The sequence below is a fragment of the Athalia rosae genome, chromosome 1, assembly GCF_917208135.1.
Source record: "Athalia rosae chromosome 1, iyAthRosa1.1, whole genome shotgun sequence".
Taxonomy (NCBI): domain Eukaryota; kingdom Metazoa; phylum Arthropoda; class Insecta; order Hymenoptera; family Athaliidae; genus Athalia; species Athalia rosae.
Genome location: NC_064026.1, coordinates 24,489,912 through 24,504,940, shown reverse-complemented (window position 1 = coordinate 24,504,940; position 15,029 = coordinate 24,489,912). Strand labels below are relative to the sequence as shown.

Below are 15,029 nucleotides of genomic sequence, written 5' to 3'. Positions count from 1 at the left end.
AAATATTTTATATTTTCATACGTTCAGCCAATCGTATTGAAAGTGCGTGCGCACGAGCTTGTGATAGCAGACGATCCCACGATCTTGAAGATCGCGTTATTTGTAATCAACGTCATTTTCAGAAGTTGAAATTACAAATCAAATTCTAAAAAATCGTATCATCAATAATGGATGATGATCATGGAAATTTGGTGCTATATGGTCTCATTACCTATTCAATCATCACGATTATGCGACGTGTGAAAAAGAAGCGTACCAAAAAACGTCGTTGGTGGGTTCGACCAATGTTGCTGGACCGTAGTAGACACGGCCACTTTCACAATCTTTTCAAATTTATGACACACGACAATGAGCAATTCTTTAAATACACACGCATGACTGTCCATCAATTTGAAAAGCTCCATAACCTTGTGAGAGCGCGGCTAACAAAGTCAAGTAATCGAAGGCCACTCAGTTCGGAACATCGCCTAGTCATCACAATCTAGTAAGTTTATTCTTCATGTGTACTGAGTTATTATTTTCAAATTACGATTCTATGGTTTTGATACGTCACACTCTGTAATCCTTCCTATATTTCAGTTATCTTGCTCATGGAGGAAGCATGCAGCTGACAGCTTGGAGCTTCTATGTTTTAAAATCAACTGTAAGCGTCATCATTTGAGAGACCTGGGATGTTTTGTCAAAAATACACTTGCACTCAGCAACCACAAAAATTTGGGAAAATAAAGCAATGGAATTCAACCAGCGTTGGAATTCACCTAATTGTATAGGCACAATGGACGGCAAACACATAATGATATAATGTCCTAAGAAATCTGGTTCTCAATACTTCAATTACAAAAAAACGTTTAGTATTATTCTAATGGCAATTTGCGATGCAAATTACTCATTCACTCTCGCAGATGTTGGGGCGTTTGGATCTCAGAGCAATGGGGAGGTTTTTACAGAGTCTGCTTTTGGTCAAGCAATGGATAACAATGAATTGAGAATCCCGTGTGATAAATCGTTGCCTGGAACTGATACAAGTTTTCCATGTTTTGTAGCAGCTGATGAGGCATTTCCACTGAAGCGATACATCATGCGACCATATCCAGTGATCGTTGAGTCGTCTGCTACCGCGGTCTACCCGTAGAGGACTTGAGGAGGCGAGCGCTCATTGCCGGCAATCGAGGCGGTAGAAGGTTGTCCGATTTAACTCGACGCGCGTGACCGCTGAGGGGTCCACAATCAAACACACTTGGCGTACTTGGCGCGAGACTCTACCGAGTCTCTTGATGTGTAAGGAGGGAAGATGTTTCGATGACACATTCCATGGTTGGTAAGGGACTCGTGGTCCTTTGAAAACTTATTGTGTACCTAGGTGATAGTTTATTTCGTTGTAAATCCAATAAACAGAGCACTGTTTGCAAATAATTCACAATTTATCCGCTGATCGATCATAACTAAGTACGTGCGCATCGAAAGCACAATTGCAATCTTGACAAGTAGGTCAATAAAAGTATGCTAGTCTAGATTACATACGACGATATGAACAAATTGACTTCTATTTTTCCTCATCATTCCTTAGAAACCCCGTAAGAGCCTGTGTTGAACAAGCGCCTAAAATTACCATTTGTGTAGGGTTCTTGAGCTCTGGTGAATCTTCAACTGCCGATAGGTAGTTCAAATAAGTAATTCAATTTCATAGATAAAATACTTTATAGCATCGATAAATTTCGCACACGTACGCTTTATGACAATAACATAGTTTAGACATAATATGTTTTCTATGACTAGGTGGCTATTTTATATTAATTTACATTTCAGTGTTATTATACATATCACATACTGCAAAAAATGCACATCAACTAACAAAGTTCTGTCGCTGGCATCATTGAGATGAGAGGAACATGAGTGAGTAGCAACAATGAGTGAAAAATAAAACAAATAAAAAATCTTCAACTCGTCCTTAAAATCTGTATCACTGAACACTGAAACGATGAACTAATTAAAAAAAATGAATACTGACAAACAAAAAAATAAAATTCTTCAACTTTGGCTTATAATCTTTATCACTGAGCACTAGAATAAATAAACTGAATCGAAAAAGAAGGTACTAAGAAATATTGGAATGAATCTTTTTTCCAAAACTGAATATCAAAAACTAGAAAAATTAAAATCTTCAACTGGTCCTTATAATCTATATTACTGAATACTGGAAGAAATAAAGTTATTCGGTAAGAACAAATGAGACTTGATCAAAACATAGAGTGATGGATGAATTTCAGTCAAACGTACAAGGTAAAAAGAAACATGATATGGAATATTGCAGTGAGTTGTACGAGCTCGTATAAAAATTGCGGGTAGTCACAATTTGGATACCAATATAGCAAGTATCAAGTTCGAAGATGTTCACAGATGATGCTAATGTGGAATCATATCGTCCAGGTATGCTGCAACAATTCGAGCTATCTGTCCTCTACCTGAAACACAATATGAAAAATAAGCTGTTATGATTCCGAAATAGTACTCATTGTCAGTGTATACTCTTTTGGCAAACGGATAGATGCAAGAACATCGGTCAACAGCAATTCACTGAAGTGTAATTGTTGGAAAAAGGTTGAACTTACCGTAACAATTATATTTTCTAACATCATGACGGATCCACCTGCTAACTTTCAAGTAGGTCTCTCTATTAAATTCGCGATAGCAAAGAGGCCTCAATTCTGTTCTGATCAGCAATTTTGCTGCAATCTCTGCTCTTGATTTGGACTTTTTTCCAACGCAAAGTAGCGGAGTAGACTTGCGAGCCTCAGACGATCTAGAAGACAATCTCCTAGATCTTTGTAGTAGATTGGCTGACGTCCTTGCGTATCTGTCATCATTAGTTGATGAATCTTCATCGTCACTTGAAGTTGAATCAGACACCAATCGCATTCCTTTTACCAAGTTCTTTATAAGGCTTTTCCTTTTACGATATCCTTCATCGTTCTCAACCTCAGAGTCGGTGGCACTTGAATCATCTTGGCTGTCAGTTGAACTGCATGATTCTCCATAGACAATAAAACCGCATGTTTTTCCAGTGTCACTTGAACTGAATGTTTCTTTACTGTCATTTGGACCGCATGTTTCTTCATTGTCACTTGAAGCTGAATCAGCGACCGGTTGCCATTCTTTTACCAAGTTCTTTATAAGGCTTTTCCTTTTACGATATCCTTCATCGTTCTCAACCTCAGACTCGATGGCACTTGAATCATCTTGGCCGTCAGTTGAACTGCATGATTCTCCATACACAATAAAACCGCATGTCTTTCCATTGTCACTTCGACTGCATGTTTCACTTGCATGAATAGTATTAGCTTCGTCATCAATTTCATACGGTTCTATGGCATAAAACGTTTGATTGCCACGACCTGATTTTTTCTTCTTTGAACGGACCCCCTCTCGCGTAGTAGCGGATGTTTCATCACATTTTCGCTTATATTCACCATCTTTTTGACTTGACTCACTTGAAGTTGCGGCTGAGAAATTTTGGTCAATCTCTGAGGCAGTTTTGAACTGGTATTTGAATGGCTGCAGTTTTGGCCGATGTATCTTTCGTTCACATGCTTTCGAAGATGTCTTACGAGACTTAGTCATGCAGCGCGTTTTCACCATTGGATTTGCTGATTGTTTTTCATCATCAGATTCTTCCGAATCTGATGATATTTCTATCACTGGAACAGAATCAGAGCTGGTCTCTGGTTCCTCTGGTTTCTCAGAAATCGGTTGCTCAAACACCATAGGAGATTTTTCAAGAAGCTCTGTCAATGGTCTTACTTTGAGATTTGTAGCCAATAAGGGTCTTTCATCATCAGATTGTTGAGCGTCGTCACGAATGTTTCCTGTCAGTACAAAGTCACACTTAGCCTCTGATTCTTTTGGTGGCTTGGAAACTACTTGCTCAAATAACATGATAGATTTTTCAAAAAACACGTGTTGCAATAATCTATTACTTACTTTCGGAAACGGCTTCCGCAGCACGCCTTCGCATTTCGCTGTTGGATGCGTTGTGACCGAATATCTTCTGCAGATTAGTTTCCAAGTACTCTTCGGACATTGTTACGACAGTAAACAACTTTTTAAAAATCTTCCACTTGCGGATTGCAACTTTTTGTGTCGATACAAGTCTCAATGTCACGGCGTTGAGTGTAGATGGGAATAGAGGCGTTGAGTGTAGATAGGAATAGAGGTGCGGAAGACGCGGTGGGGGTATGCTTACGTACTTTTCCTCATATACAATAGCTTTGCCACCCCACTAGTAGATGGCGCTGACAAAAATTGCCCGATTTTACGCACACACAGAGCAGTCTCGCGTACATGAGATTACCACATGCAAAGGCTCACGGACGGCCCGAGTTTTCCCGCCCCACTACTTGATGCGTTGCAGTCGATCCCTTACACGCATACGATCAAATTTGGAAAAAAATAAAATAAAAAATTGTAGCACGTGGACCTTACAGCAGGCTATTATAATATCACTATACAAGTATTCTGGATTTTTTTTCTAAAAAGCTCGCCAAGATATTTGATTTTTTTCCAAATTTGATCTAATTTCTTTTTTATTTTTCACTTTTCCTCTGAATTTGATTAAGTTATTTATTTCCATTTTCTTTCAGATTTTATATTCATTTGTTTGATAATTTCAGTCCTCTCTAGTACCAACGAATTGAATTCGTTGATACAAGCGACTGTGTCAGTCGGTTGAGGATACGTTTGCGAACACAGTTATACACTTGTGTGAATGTCCCCACCGGGCTTCCGTACTTTCCTATCTCCTAGCGGTATAGAGGATTTAGATACTCGGTAGTCCCCCCGTTTCTTTGAACGTACTTGGCGCGAGACTACCGAGTCTCTTGATGTGTAAGGAGGGAAGATGTTTCGATGACACATTCCATGGTTGGTAAGGGACTCGTGGTCCTTTGAAAACTTATTGTGTACCTAGGTGATAGTTTATTTCGTTGTAAATCCAATAAACAGAGCACTGTTTGCAAATAATTCACAATTTATCCGCTGATCGATCATAACTAAGTACGTGCGCATCGAAAGCACAATTGCAATCTTGACAAGTAGGTCAATAAAAGTATGCTAGTCTAGATTACATACGACGATATGAACAAATTGACTTCTATTTTTCCTCATCATTCCTTAGAAACCCCGTAAGAGCCTGTGTTGAACAAGCGCCTAAAATTACCATTTGTGTAGGGTTCTTGAGCTCTGGTAAATCTTCAACTGCCGATAGGTAGTTCAAATAAGTAATTCAATTTCATAGATAAAATACTTTATAGCATCGATAAATTTCGCACACGTACGCTTTATGACAATAACATAGTTTAGACATATGTTTTCTATGACTAGGTGGCTATTTTATATTAATTTACATTTCAGTGTTATTATACATATCACATACTGCAAAAAATGCACATCAACTAACAAAGTTCTGTCGCTGGCATCATTGAGATGAGAGGAAGATGAGTGAGTAGCAACAATGAGTGAAAAATAAAAAAAATAAAAAATCTTCAACTCGTCCTTAAAATCTGTATCACTGAACACTGAAACGATAAAGTAATTAAAAAAAATGAATACTGACAAACAAAAAAATAAAAATCTTCATCTTTGGCTTATAATCTTTATCATGAAACACTAGAAAAAATAAACTGAATCGAAAAAGAAGGTACTAAGAAATATTGGAATGAATCTTTTTTCCAAAACTGAATATCAAAAACTAGAAAAATTAAAATCTTCAACTGGTCCTTATTATCTATATTACTGAATACTGGAAGAAATAAAGTTATTCGGTAAGAACAAATGAGACTTGATCAAAACATAGAGTGATGGATGAATTTCAGTCAAACGTACAAGGTAAAAAGAAACATGATATGGAATATTGCAGTGAGTTGTACTAGCTCGTATGAAAATTGCGGGTAGTCACAATTTGGAAACCAATGTAGCAAGTATCAAGTTCGAAGATGTTCACAGATGATGCTAATGTGGAATCATATCGTCCAGGTATGCTGCAACAATTCGAGCTATCTGTCTTCTACCTGAAACACAATATGAAAAATCAGGCTGTCATGATTCCGAAATAATACTCAGTGTATACTCTTTTGGCAAACGGATAGATGCAAGAACATCGGTCAACAGCAATTCACTGAAGTGTAATTGCTGGAAAAAGGTTGAACTTACTGTAACAATCATATTTTCTGATATCGTGACGGATCCACTGGCTAACTTTTAAGTAGGTCTCTCTATCAAATTCGCGATAGCAAAAAGGCCTCAATTCTGTTCTGATCAGCAATTTTGCTGCAATCTCTGCTTTTGATTTCTGCTTTTCTCCTACACAATGTAGCGGAGTAGACTGGCGAGCCTCAGACGATCTAGAAGACAATCTCTTAGCTCTTTGTCGTCGTTTGGCTGACGTCCTTGCGTATCTGCCATTTTTAAATGAAGAATCTCCATTGACACGTGAACTTGAATCAGGCACCGGTTGCAATTCTTTTACCAATTCCTTTATAAGGCTTTCCCTTTTACAATATCCTTCATCATTCTCAATATTAGAGGCGGTTGAACTTAAATCATCTTGGCCGTCAGTTGAACTGCATGATTCTCCATAGACGGTATAACCGAATGTTTTTCCATTGTCACTTGAACTGCATGTTTCTCCATAGTCACTTAAACTGCATGTTTCACTTGCATGAATAGTAGTAGCTTCGTCATCAATTTCACACTGTTCATTAGCAAAAAACGTTTGTTCGCCACTATCTGTTTTTTTTCCCTCTGACGTAGTAGCGGATGTTTCATCAAGTGTTTGCTCATTCGGACCATCTTTGTGACTTGACTCACTTGGAGTTGCAGCTATGAAATTTTGGGCGATCTCTGAGGCAGTTTTGAACTGGTATTTGAATGGCTGCAGTTTTGGCTGAGTTTCAAGAGACTCAGTCATGCAGCGCGTTTTCACCATTGGATTTGCTGATTGTTTTTCATCATCAGATTCTTCCGAATCTGATGATATTTCTATCACTGGAACAGAATCAGAGCTGGTCTCTGGTTCCTCTGGTTTCTCAGAAATCGGTTGCTCAAACACCATAGGAGATTTTTCAAGAAGCTCTGTCAATGGTCTTACTTTGAGATTTGTAGCCAATAAGGGTCTTTCATCATCAGATTGTTGAGCGTCGTCACGAATGTTTCCTGTCAGTACAAAGTCACACTTAGCCTCTGATTCTTTTGGTGGCTTGGAAACTACTTGCTCAAATAACATGATAGATTTTTCAAAAAACACGTGTTGCAATAATCTATTACTTACTTTCGGAAACGGCTTCCGCAGCACGCCTTCGCATTTCGCTGTTGAATGCGTTGTGACCGAATATCTTCTGCAGATTAGTTTCCAAGTACTCTTCGGACATTGTTACGACAGTAAACAACTTTTTAAACATCTTCCACTTGCAGATTGCAACTTTTTGTGTCGATACAAGTCTCAATGTCACGGTAGCTTTGCACAGCACAGAATATTGTTGGACTGTAGGCTTCTAGTAGGATTCCTTCGCGCATATCCTTTAGCGCACTTTTATTTGCCGCGTCGTGACGTTGGTCAAGTCAGTAGACGTACCGTAATTATCGTAAATGTACCATATTAATGATTCGTAGATTCCGCAATCCTTGGTTTTTAGTGGAAGGAATAAATACAATATGTATCTTCGGCACTGATCTCTATGTGATCTTCGCGCTATTTTCAAGAGGTGGATAATTCCATTATTCTCGCATAGATGGCATGCCTGTAGTTTTGTTTTGATTTGAAATGCAACGGTTTTTTACCTAGCCCAAAGCTGGCGTCCCGTGATTCGCAATTTGTTCCGGACCCCGAGATTCCGAATCTAGGGATTTTCCGAAGCGCCAAACGGAAGTTGTGTTACGACATACAAGCATACTATACACATATTCATGAAACTTTGAGCCTAGAGAGAGGTGATTCCCAACCATGGACGTATAAAATTGTATAAATATATAATATAATATATATAAATATAAATATATTTCATACGTCCATGCTCCCAACGAAATTTTTGGGTACGCCCAATATTTACAACAGAATGCCGATTACGTTAATTATTTTAGAATGACACCGGAACTCTTTAGTAAGTTATTTACTGTGCTGGAACCTGGCCTAAGAAAAGCAAACCTTGGTTCGTGACCCGATTCCTGCCAGAACCTGATGTCAATCTCTTACGCCTTTCGGGTTGGACACAACACCGTTTTTAAACTTATAAAAGAAGGTTGTGAAAAAATATGGCACAATTTGAAGGTTTCGGTATTTTGACGCCGAATGTAACAATTGGAAAGCAATAGCTAAGAGCTTCGATGAAAAGTGGAACTTCCCTAATTGTATCGGAGCCATTGATGGCAGACATGTAGTACTGCAAGTAAGTAAACGTATCGTTGAGTACAAATTATATGCTTGAGTATTTGTCATTAATTCAGGTAGTCAGTTTCGTGGCACCTGCTTGCACCTTCTGAACGACTAGCTATACATAGGTCATTTGAATTTTGTTGCACTTGAAAAATTTTTAATTTTCTCATTACAGGCACCACCGAACAGTACTATAACTACAAGGGGACCGATAGTTTGGTCTTGCTAGCATGCGGCAATGCACACTATCGGTTTACTTTAATCGAGATCGGTGCTGAAATATGCCAAAGTGATGGGAGTATATTCCGGTATAGCAACATTGGCCAACGATTCAAAGAGGGTTCACTTCAACTTCCTCCGCCACAATCTGTTTATGACAGCAGTGGACCTATTTTGCCTTTCATATTGGTCAGCGATGAAGCTTTCCCACTGTCTAAATATGTGATGAGATCATATCCCCGGAGTTCTGCACTAAATAGAACGAAAAAGGTTTTCAATAATAGGCTGAACAGGGCACGGAGAGTGGTAGAAAGCGCATTTGGAATTATGTCAGCGAAGTGGAGCATTTATCGTCGGCCAATTATTGCATCCATGTCCACTGCAACGAAAATTGTTCAAGTAACATGCTGCTTGCACCACTACATTGTATCACATGAGGCTGAAATGTCCAGTGCACAGGGATTTTACTCGATCCTAAGCACCGAAGAACGTAGCGCCGGTTCTTATGCCCTCCGTGATATTGAAAATGCTGGTTTGGCATCATACAGCGTTCATGTAACACGCGTCAGTGAACAATACGCGAATTTTTTCGGAAATAAAGGTACAGTGCCCTGGCAATGGGAGAAAGCCATGAGGAACCACTTCTAATATAGTATTTTTTTTAGATTATTTGTAATATATGGAGAAAAATGAGGTTGTATTGGTTGTTTTTTGGGCTTTTTTTTTTTTTGCATGAACAATTGCTTACTTACAGGACCTCCAGATGTATTCATTTTTGTAGGTATGTACATACATACATACATACCAATTATCAGTCGACGGCCAGACTCTTTATTCTAGGGACTGTTAAATGGGGATTCTCTCGTCTGTAGAATGATACGTTCTCCACCTAGCGGCCCCCCACAGATTTGTTTTAATGGACGCCAATGGACGCCAATGACAGTCACTGTTATCGCCGCACCGTGGAGCCCGAACGACAGAGTTTTAAAGGGTTGGGTGCAACTTACGAAGTTATAATCATTGTTGAACATAGTTGAAACTTAAAAGTTTTTGTCGTTTCGTGTTTCTTCAAACTTTATACGTATTTGAAATTTGGTTGTAAAGATATTTGGATAGCTTGAAGTAGTGAAGTGCCTGCGGCTGGACCACTGACCACTGACCAGTCGTCATCTTGTTTGCCTTCGTCTTCGTTGCTAAATCGCATGGTTATTGCCCTCGCGATCGTTGGCTAAATAATTGCCTACCGCGTCAATGGATATCTGCAGCGACTCCGAGGAAATTGTACGGCACCCGAGGTCCATTGTTCATTTAGACGTGGATTGCTTTTACGCCCAGGTGGAAATGCTCAGACATCCTGAGTTGAACGGAAGGCCCTTGGGTGTGCAACAAAAGAACATCGTGGTTACAAGTAATTATACGGCGCGACAATTTGGCGTTGGCAAGTGCATATCTGTTCAAGAAGCGCTGCGACTGTGTCCAGGGCTGGCCCTAGTTAGGGGAGAAGATCTCACTGAGTATCGTCGAATCTCTGCCAAAATATCAGAAATATTACACCAATTCACACCTCTCGTAGAGAGGTTAGGTATGGATGAGAGTTTTGTCGATGTATCGTCTATGGTAAATGATTACGCGATTGCCAGGTCAGACAATGACTGTCGTATGAAGGACGACGGTTTCCAAGAATTCGACAGTGAGAACTATGCTTCTGATGATGAGTCCAGACGGGTGGTTGGAAACATTTTTGGTGCCTCCGAAGAAGAATGTCCATGCGGTTGTCACTCACGGCTTGCTGCTGCATCGAGGATTGCGGCTGCTATGAGAGCACGTATATTTAAGGAATTACACATCACTTGCAGCGCAGGCATTGGACACAATAAGCTAGTGGCAAAGATGGTAGGATCTCTTCACAAGCCTAATCAACAGACCCTGGTATACCCGTGCTCGGCACCAGCACTCATGACTAAGATTGGTCCTGTGTCAAAAATACCAGGGATAGGTACCAAAACCACCCAGTTGCTTGCTACAAAGAACATAAAAACTGTGGAAGATGTGCGAAGAATGTCCATGGACGATCTAGAATCCAAGATCGGAAGTGAGTTGGCCAGAAAACTCAAGGATAGCGCAGAGGGTATCGATGATAGTATCGTTAAGCCATCTGGGAAACCCCAGTGCATAGGTATGTTTCCAATGCCTCATTGTATGGTGGAAAGTATCCATATTTTAAGTGCTAGGTCTGAACATCATTTTTGAAAATAAAGATAGATATAAAATACCTTGTTTCTCTAATTTCCAGGCATAGAAGATGGATTTAAGCACGTGTCTTTAGTCAATGAGGTAGAGTCACGCCTGGGTGCTCTACTCAGGAGACTCACAGACTTGGCCACTGAAGATGGAAGGATACCTGTGGCACTGAAGGTGACTGTACGAAAACATGACTTGAACAAGCCAAGTACTGGTAAAAGAGAAACTAGACAATGCGCCCTTCCCCACACACTCTTGCCATCGACAAGGGGGGGAGTCTACGATCATGCAAAAATGCTTGTTCTTGCTATGAAATTGTTTCACAGAGCAGTTGACGTAGCCAAGCCATTCCATTTAACTCTTCTGGGAGTAGCTTTCACAAAGTTTGAGGAACGGGTATCAGGAAGAAGTAGCATTACCTCATTCCTACGCAAACAAGTTGCAGTTCAGTCGGTACTCGATATTAGTTCAGAGGAAGGTGTATCAGAATCAGGATCACTGCAAACTACTACCTCAGTCCCTACCGCCATTAGCTCCACAGCCACGACAACGAGGGTGAGCACAGGAGAAGTGGGGGATATAGGAGAGGATGTACAAATGAACAAACCCGACTCATGGTTGAGTTCCAATGTGGAAAAAATTGCAGTGTCGCCATTAACCGTCCATGGTCTGATGACATCAAGTATTTCCAGTGTTTCGTTGTCGGACTGTTATCACAATCGGAATTATCAATCCCATCATCAGAATCATAGTCATCGCCGCCACAATATTCTACATAACCATCATCACCGCCATCGTTCTCCCTCACCCTCCCATCATCACAGTCATGATGATTGTCTTCAACAACAATCACAAGAACGTCATTACCTTTCACCTGATGAAGACGATGTCCCTGATGAAGTGGAGCCCTCACCAAAGAAAACTAAGCTAGAAGTATGGTTGAGCGGTCGTAGAGAGTCGCCGAGTAATGAAATGGCAAGCTTGAGGCTCGGACCATCTTCACCCATGTCGCCAATGACTCCAGTATCACCACCACCGGGGACAGATCCAACAGTTTTTAAATCACTCCCTATAGAGTTACAAACCGAGATTGGCCGTACATGGCCAACAACTAGCAAACCTAAACCGAATGATATACTTAAATATTTTATAGCAAACAAGTGACGTACAAACGCGCATATGCGAACCATGTGAACCTCACAAACATTAATGTTACAAGTTAAAGCGCGCCTGCCGTGTACATATGTATATAGAATATGCATTCTCAGATAAATACATACTTATTCTTACTCATTAAAAATGAAAGTTTCTGTGTTTTTTATTTCTTATTCCATAGTGTTTTTTGGAACATTATAACCAGTCCAGATCGGTAATCTTTCAATTCTATTAGTCGATAAAATGGTGCAGCCTTAAGATGAATTTTTGCTGGCGCAATTAGTTAATCGCCATAAGAGGACATGAGAAACTTCGTCTTCTGCGTAGATGAAAATGAAAGTCCGTTTCTCTACCTAGCCAGGATTTTTGGAAAAATAAACCCTACAAACAGAAGTTCTTTAGACATACAAGAATGACACAATGTAACTGCTCGATAATTGCGCAGTCAGGACAGATTTATTATACAATCATACACACGATATGAACCCAGCCACCAGTACTGTGATGTTATAATATACAATTGTGTAAGACGTAACGTTTAATAGCCTTTGCTCAGTATCGTTCATTGTTTCAGGAATAAATGGCTGAACAAACACTAACTGTAATGATCAGTTTATTCGTGTATTTATTACTTTGTTTTTCGAAGTTTCCCTCGTTATAAAATTCGCTAAGATCTCGAAATTGTCGACAAAAAAGCCAAGTTAAATTATCTAGCGGCGGACATGGAATGACGCTTTTCATCTACCATAACTGGTACGTGTTGGAGCAGAGCTGGGCATTGATCTTATTATTACTCGATAGACGAGTTTGAATTCATGGATTATAGAGAATGTATCTCAAGCTCTATATTGCTGCTCAACAATGATCGATTCAGTCGTCGAATAGCGCGCGATGAACGGCTCCGAGACTCGGCTGTACATAACTTGAACTTGCACTTCTTCTCGTTCTGCAAAAGAACATATAAATGCAATGATGAACGAGACAACCAGAACACAGGAACTAAAGTGATGGCAGACATATGATTTTGTTTCTCACTCGGGCAATGGTCTGACTGCTGGACCCGTTGGATTGTTCTTTGGACGAGGGTTAACTAACAGACACTTCATAGGATGTCCATCAAGTTGTCTGTTGTGATAAGTTTCCACAGCTTTGGTTGCATCTTTCAAAGTCTTATAAATGACCTCTGCTGTTCCAGGGCGCACTAACCTCGACACCAATAATTCTCCTACATCTTCGAATAGTTCCTTCAAAAAAAAGTTCAATATCTCATAGTTTTGCGCGATGCTGAGATGTACGAAAAGAAAAACCATTGTAGAATTCTCACTTTGATATCCTCCTGGGTTACATTTGCCTGTAGATTTGAAACGACGATTCGGTACCCAGTTGTAGCTGAGGTTGAGTTTGAGCTTGATTTGGGGCGGGATAAAATGCCCATTGTTCGAGGTTTACTTGGTAAAGAATCGAGACGAGATTTAACACCGATTTCTCTACGACCTCTGACATCTAAGTATCTGTCACTGACCGTATCTTGCGCTAGAATTGTTCGTGCTTTGGATCCAAAATTCCAGTCATCTTTTGATGATGGTGCAGCCTTACCCTACAATAGAAATGTCTATATGCTGAAAAGACGCATCCAATCAGCAGACAGAGGTAATCTAATGGCGCCAAAACCTACCAGTGAATTACGTGCGATGATTTTAAAATCCCGTGGCCGCTCCATTTCAGCCTGCCGTACAGACGGAATCATTCCAAGGTGGCTACCTGGTGGTTTAACCCAAGTATAAGTGCCGGAAGGCTTAATATTAAACACTGGTGGCGGCGGCGGTGGTGTAGGTGCATATTCGTTGCTAACCGTTCTCCGCAATGGTGCTGATTCAATCATGTAATCTAGAGTATATTAGGAAATCAAGTAAGCAATACTTGAGTATCTTTCGGTAATGCCAAAAATTGAGTGCACAGATGCCTACACTCACCATCATTATAATTTATCTCCATTTCATCCATGTACGGAGCCTCAACCATGGGTGGAGCCCTGTATCCCATGTTTCTAGGTCCTGGATTCAAGTAATTTGGCGCAGGAATCTGATGCGGTGTTTTATTATGTGTTTTATTAGTTGTGAGGGTAATTCGTCCATTTAGGCTAGTTTGACGGGAAATCCCAGTCTGTGGGGAATCGATCAGTTTCAAGTGAGTAGCGCGGAGTTTATCGAGTTTCAACCTCGCATCAAACTGCTTAGCTATTTGAGCAAGCTTGTCACGAGCGTCAGTAAGCTTTTCTCTATTCTTCTGGATTATTTTGAATCTAGCATCGGCAACTACCGGCATTCCTCGGCCCCTTGCTGGTCCATTAGTTCGTAACCCACCTCTGTTAATACCACGTCGTGACCTGATGCATGGTGGCAATATACAAATTTATGATTGTTTCAGTGGCTACATAAAATAATAGGATAATTCAGGATACGGTTTAGCATGGTGGGATCTTTTGGGGCAAATGAAATGAATGAGAACTAATTGTAAGAATACAGGTAAAGGAATAGGATAACGAAATCAAGTTTTAAATATTTGGGCCCTTGTGAAATTTTTTTGTAAATGTGAGGCGACGGGAGAAGCTGGACACAGGGTACGTTAGCGTAAAAAATGGAGTATTCTTACCCTCGGCCTTTCATCGCTGGATTTTTCGATTTCTTGATTATGTCATCTAAGCTCAGGACAGAATCACCCATACCAGAACAAACACTTTCGTGAGTACAAGGAAAATAATCAAAATATTAACTTATACGTTATGAAACCCGATTCAGGGGTGTTTGGTGATGCATTGTAGCCGTTGACTATAAGCCGCTAAGGAGAAGGGCATTGTTCCGAAATTAGAAAGTTCTCCTGGAAGGGCTCCCCTCCCTTCGATAGTAGTGTCCTCGCGGTAACATGTAGGCAACCCAAAGGCCCAAAGGCGTTGACTGACTGCTCATCTTCAGTCAACGCCAAAGGTATCGTT

The 15,029-nt window shown here is 40.2% G+C and overlaps 6 protein-coding genes across 8 annotated transcripts; 3 read left to right on the top strand and 3 right to left on the bottom strand.

Moving 5' to 3' along the window:
• Positions 1-30: 30 nt before the first annotated feature.
• On the top strand, positions 31-1,923 carry LOC112695001. Of its 3 annotated transcripts, none has more exons than XR_007277782.1 (3): positions 70-484; positions 580-1,314; positions 1,568-1,923. XR_007277782.1 is itself a non-coding variant. In XM_048653333.1 (2 exons), the coding sequence occupies exons 1-2, from the start codon at positions 168-170 to the stop codon at positions 659-661; spliced, it is 399 nt and encodes a 132-aa protein (XP_048509290.1). In that variant the 5' UTR covers positions 31-167; the 3' UTR covers positions 662-1,413. The 3 variants fall into 3 exon arrangements, 1 of the variants encoding a protein (XP_048509290.1); XR_007277781.1 differs by having other exon boundaries at positions 71-484; positions 1,807-1,923; XM_048653333.1 differs by lacking the exon at positions 1,568-1,923 and having other exon boundaries at positions 31-484; positions 580-1,413.
• LOC105690971 (dentin sialophosphoprotein-like) lies at positions 1,680-7,874 on the bottom strand. Its single transcript, XM_012409171.4, has 4 exons — positions 7,498-7,874; positions 3,979-4,154; positions 2,610-3,863; positions 1,680-2,462 (listed from the first exon to the last, which is right to left on the bottom strand). Exons 2-4 carry the CDS (start codon positions 4,076-4,078, stop codon positions 2,404-2,406), a joined length of 1,413 nt encoding a protein of 470 aa, XP_012264594.2. The 5' UTR covers positions 4,079-4,154; positions 7,498-7,874; the 3' UTR covers positions 1,680-2,403.
• Positions 5,291-7,631, bottom strand: LOC125500393. Its single transcript, XM_048653303.1, has 3 exons — positions 7,322-7,631; positions 6,205-7,206; positions 5,291-6,062 (listed from the first exon to the last, which is right to left on the bottom strand). Exons 1-3 carry the CDS (start codon positions 7,449-7,451, stop codon positions 6,004-6,006), a joined length of 1,191 nt encoding a protein of 396 aa, XP_048509260.1. The 5' UTR covers positions 7,452-7,631; the 3' UTR covers positions 5,291-6,003.
• Positions 7,875-8,581: 707 nt separating the features above from the next.
• LOC125500404 lies at positions 8,582-9,454 on the top strand. Its single transcript, XM_048653344.1, has one exon. The coding sequence runs from the start codon at positions 8,867-8,869 to the stop codon at positions 9,287-9,289; it is 423 nt and encodes a 140-aa protein (XP_048509301.1). The 5' UTR covers positions 8,582-8,866; the 3' UTR covers positions 9,290-9,454.
• Positions 9,455-9,649: 195 nt separating this feature from the next.
• LOC105690916 (DNA polymerase iota) lies at positions 9,650-12,182 on the top strand. Its single transcript, XM_012409070.3, has 2 exons — positions 9,650-10,817; positions 10,935-12,182. Exons 1-2 carry the CDS (start codon positions 9,893-9,895, stop codon positions 12,044-12,046), a joined length of 2,037 nt encoding a protein of 678 aa, XP_012264493.2. The 5' UTR covers positions 9,650-9,892; the 3' UTR covers positions 12,047-12,182.
• A 282-nt stretch (positions 12,183-12,464) lies between these two features.
• LOC105690915 lies at positions 12,465-14,911 on the bottom strand. Its single transcript, XM_012409069.3, has 6 exons — positions 14,690-14,911; positions 14,011-14,423; positions 13,713-13,924; positions 13,362-13,634; positions 13,073-13,281; positions 12,465-12,983 (listed from the first exon to the last, which is right to left on the bottom strand). Exons 1-6 carry the CDS (start codon positions 14,758-14,760, stop codon positions 12,908-12,910), a joined length of 1,254 nt encoding a protein of 417 aa, XP_012264492.1. The 5' UTR covers positions 14,761-14,911; the 3' UTR covers positions 12,465-12,907.
• Between the last annotated feature and the right edge of the window lie 118 nt (positions 14,912-15,029).

What these genes read in the sequence shown, in the direction of transcription:
- LOC105690971 (XM_012409171.4), bottom strand. Translation starts at nt 4,078, where the DNA reads ATGTCCGAAGAGTACTTGGAAACTAATCTGCAGAAGATATTCGGTCAC. An exon ending in TGCGGAAGCCGTTTCCGAAA is followed by an intron (nt 3,864 to 3,978) that starts GTAAGTAATAGA and finishes TTGTACTGACAG; the next exon opens with GAAACATTCGTGACGACGCT. An exon ending in TAGAAAATATAATTGTTACG is followed by an intron (nt 2,463 to 2,609) that starts GTAAGTTCAACC and finishes ATTGTGTTTCAG; the next exon opens with GTAGAGGACAGATAGCTCGA.
- LOC125500404 (XM_048653344.1), top strand. Translation starts at nt 8,867, where the DNA reads ATGAGATCATATCCCCGGAGTTCTGCACTAAATAGAACGAAAAAGGTT.
- LOC125500393 (XM_048653303.1), bottom strand. Translation starts at nt 7,451, where the DNA reads ATGTTTAAAAAGTTGTTTACTGTCGTAACAATGTCCGAAGAGTACTTG. An exon ending in TGCGGAAGCCGTTTCCGAAA is followed by an intron (nt 7,207 to 7,321) that starts GTAAGTAATAGA and finishes TTGTACTGACAG; the next exon opens with GAAACATTCGTGACGACGCT. An exon ending in CAGAAAATATGATTGTTACA is followed by an intron (nt 6,063 to 6,204) that starts GTAAGTTCAACC and finishes ATTGTGTTTCAG; the next exon opens with GTAGAAGACAGATAGCTCGA.
- LOC105690916 (XM_012409070.3), top strand. Translation starts at nt 9,893, where the DNA reads ATGGATATCTGCAGCGACTCCGAGGAAATTGTACGGCACCCGAGGTCC. An exon ending in TGGGAAACCCCAGTGCATAG is followed by an intron (nt 10,818 to 10,934) that starts GTATGTTTCCAA and finishes TCTAATTTCCAG; the next exon opens with GCATAGAAGATGGATTTAAG.
- LOC105690915 (XM_012409069.3), bottom strand. Translation starts at nt 14,760, where the DNA reads ATGGGTGATTCTGTCCTGAGCTTAGATGACATAATCAAGAAATCGAAA. An exon ending in TCATCGCACGTAATTCACTG is followed by an intron (nt 13,635 to 13,712) that starts GTAGGTTTTGGC and finishes TTTCTATTGTAG; the next exon opens with GGTAAGGCTGCACCATCATC. An exon ending in TAACCCAGGAGGATATCAAA is followed by an intron (nt 13,282 to 13,361) that starts GTGAGAATTCTA and finishes TTTTTTTTGAAG; the next exon opens with GAACTATTCGAAGATGTAGG.
- LOC112695001 (XM_048653333.1), top strand. Translation starts at nt 168, where the DNA reads ATGGATGATGATCATGGAAATTTGGTGCTATATGGTCTCATTACCTAT. An exon ending in CGCCTAGTCATCACAATCTA is followed by an intron (nt 485 to 579) that starts GTAAGTTTATTC and finishes CCTATATTTCAG; the next exon opens with TTATCTTGCTCATGGAGGAA.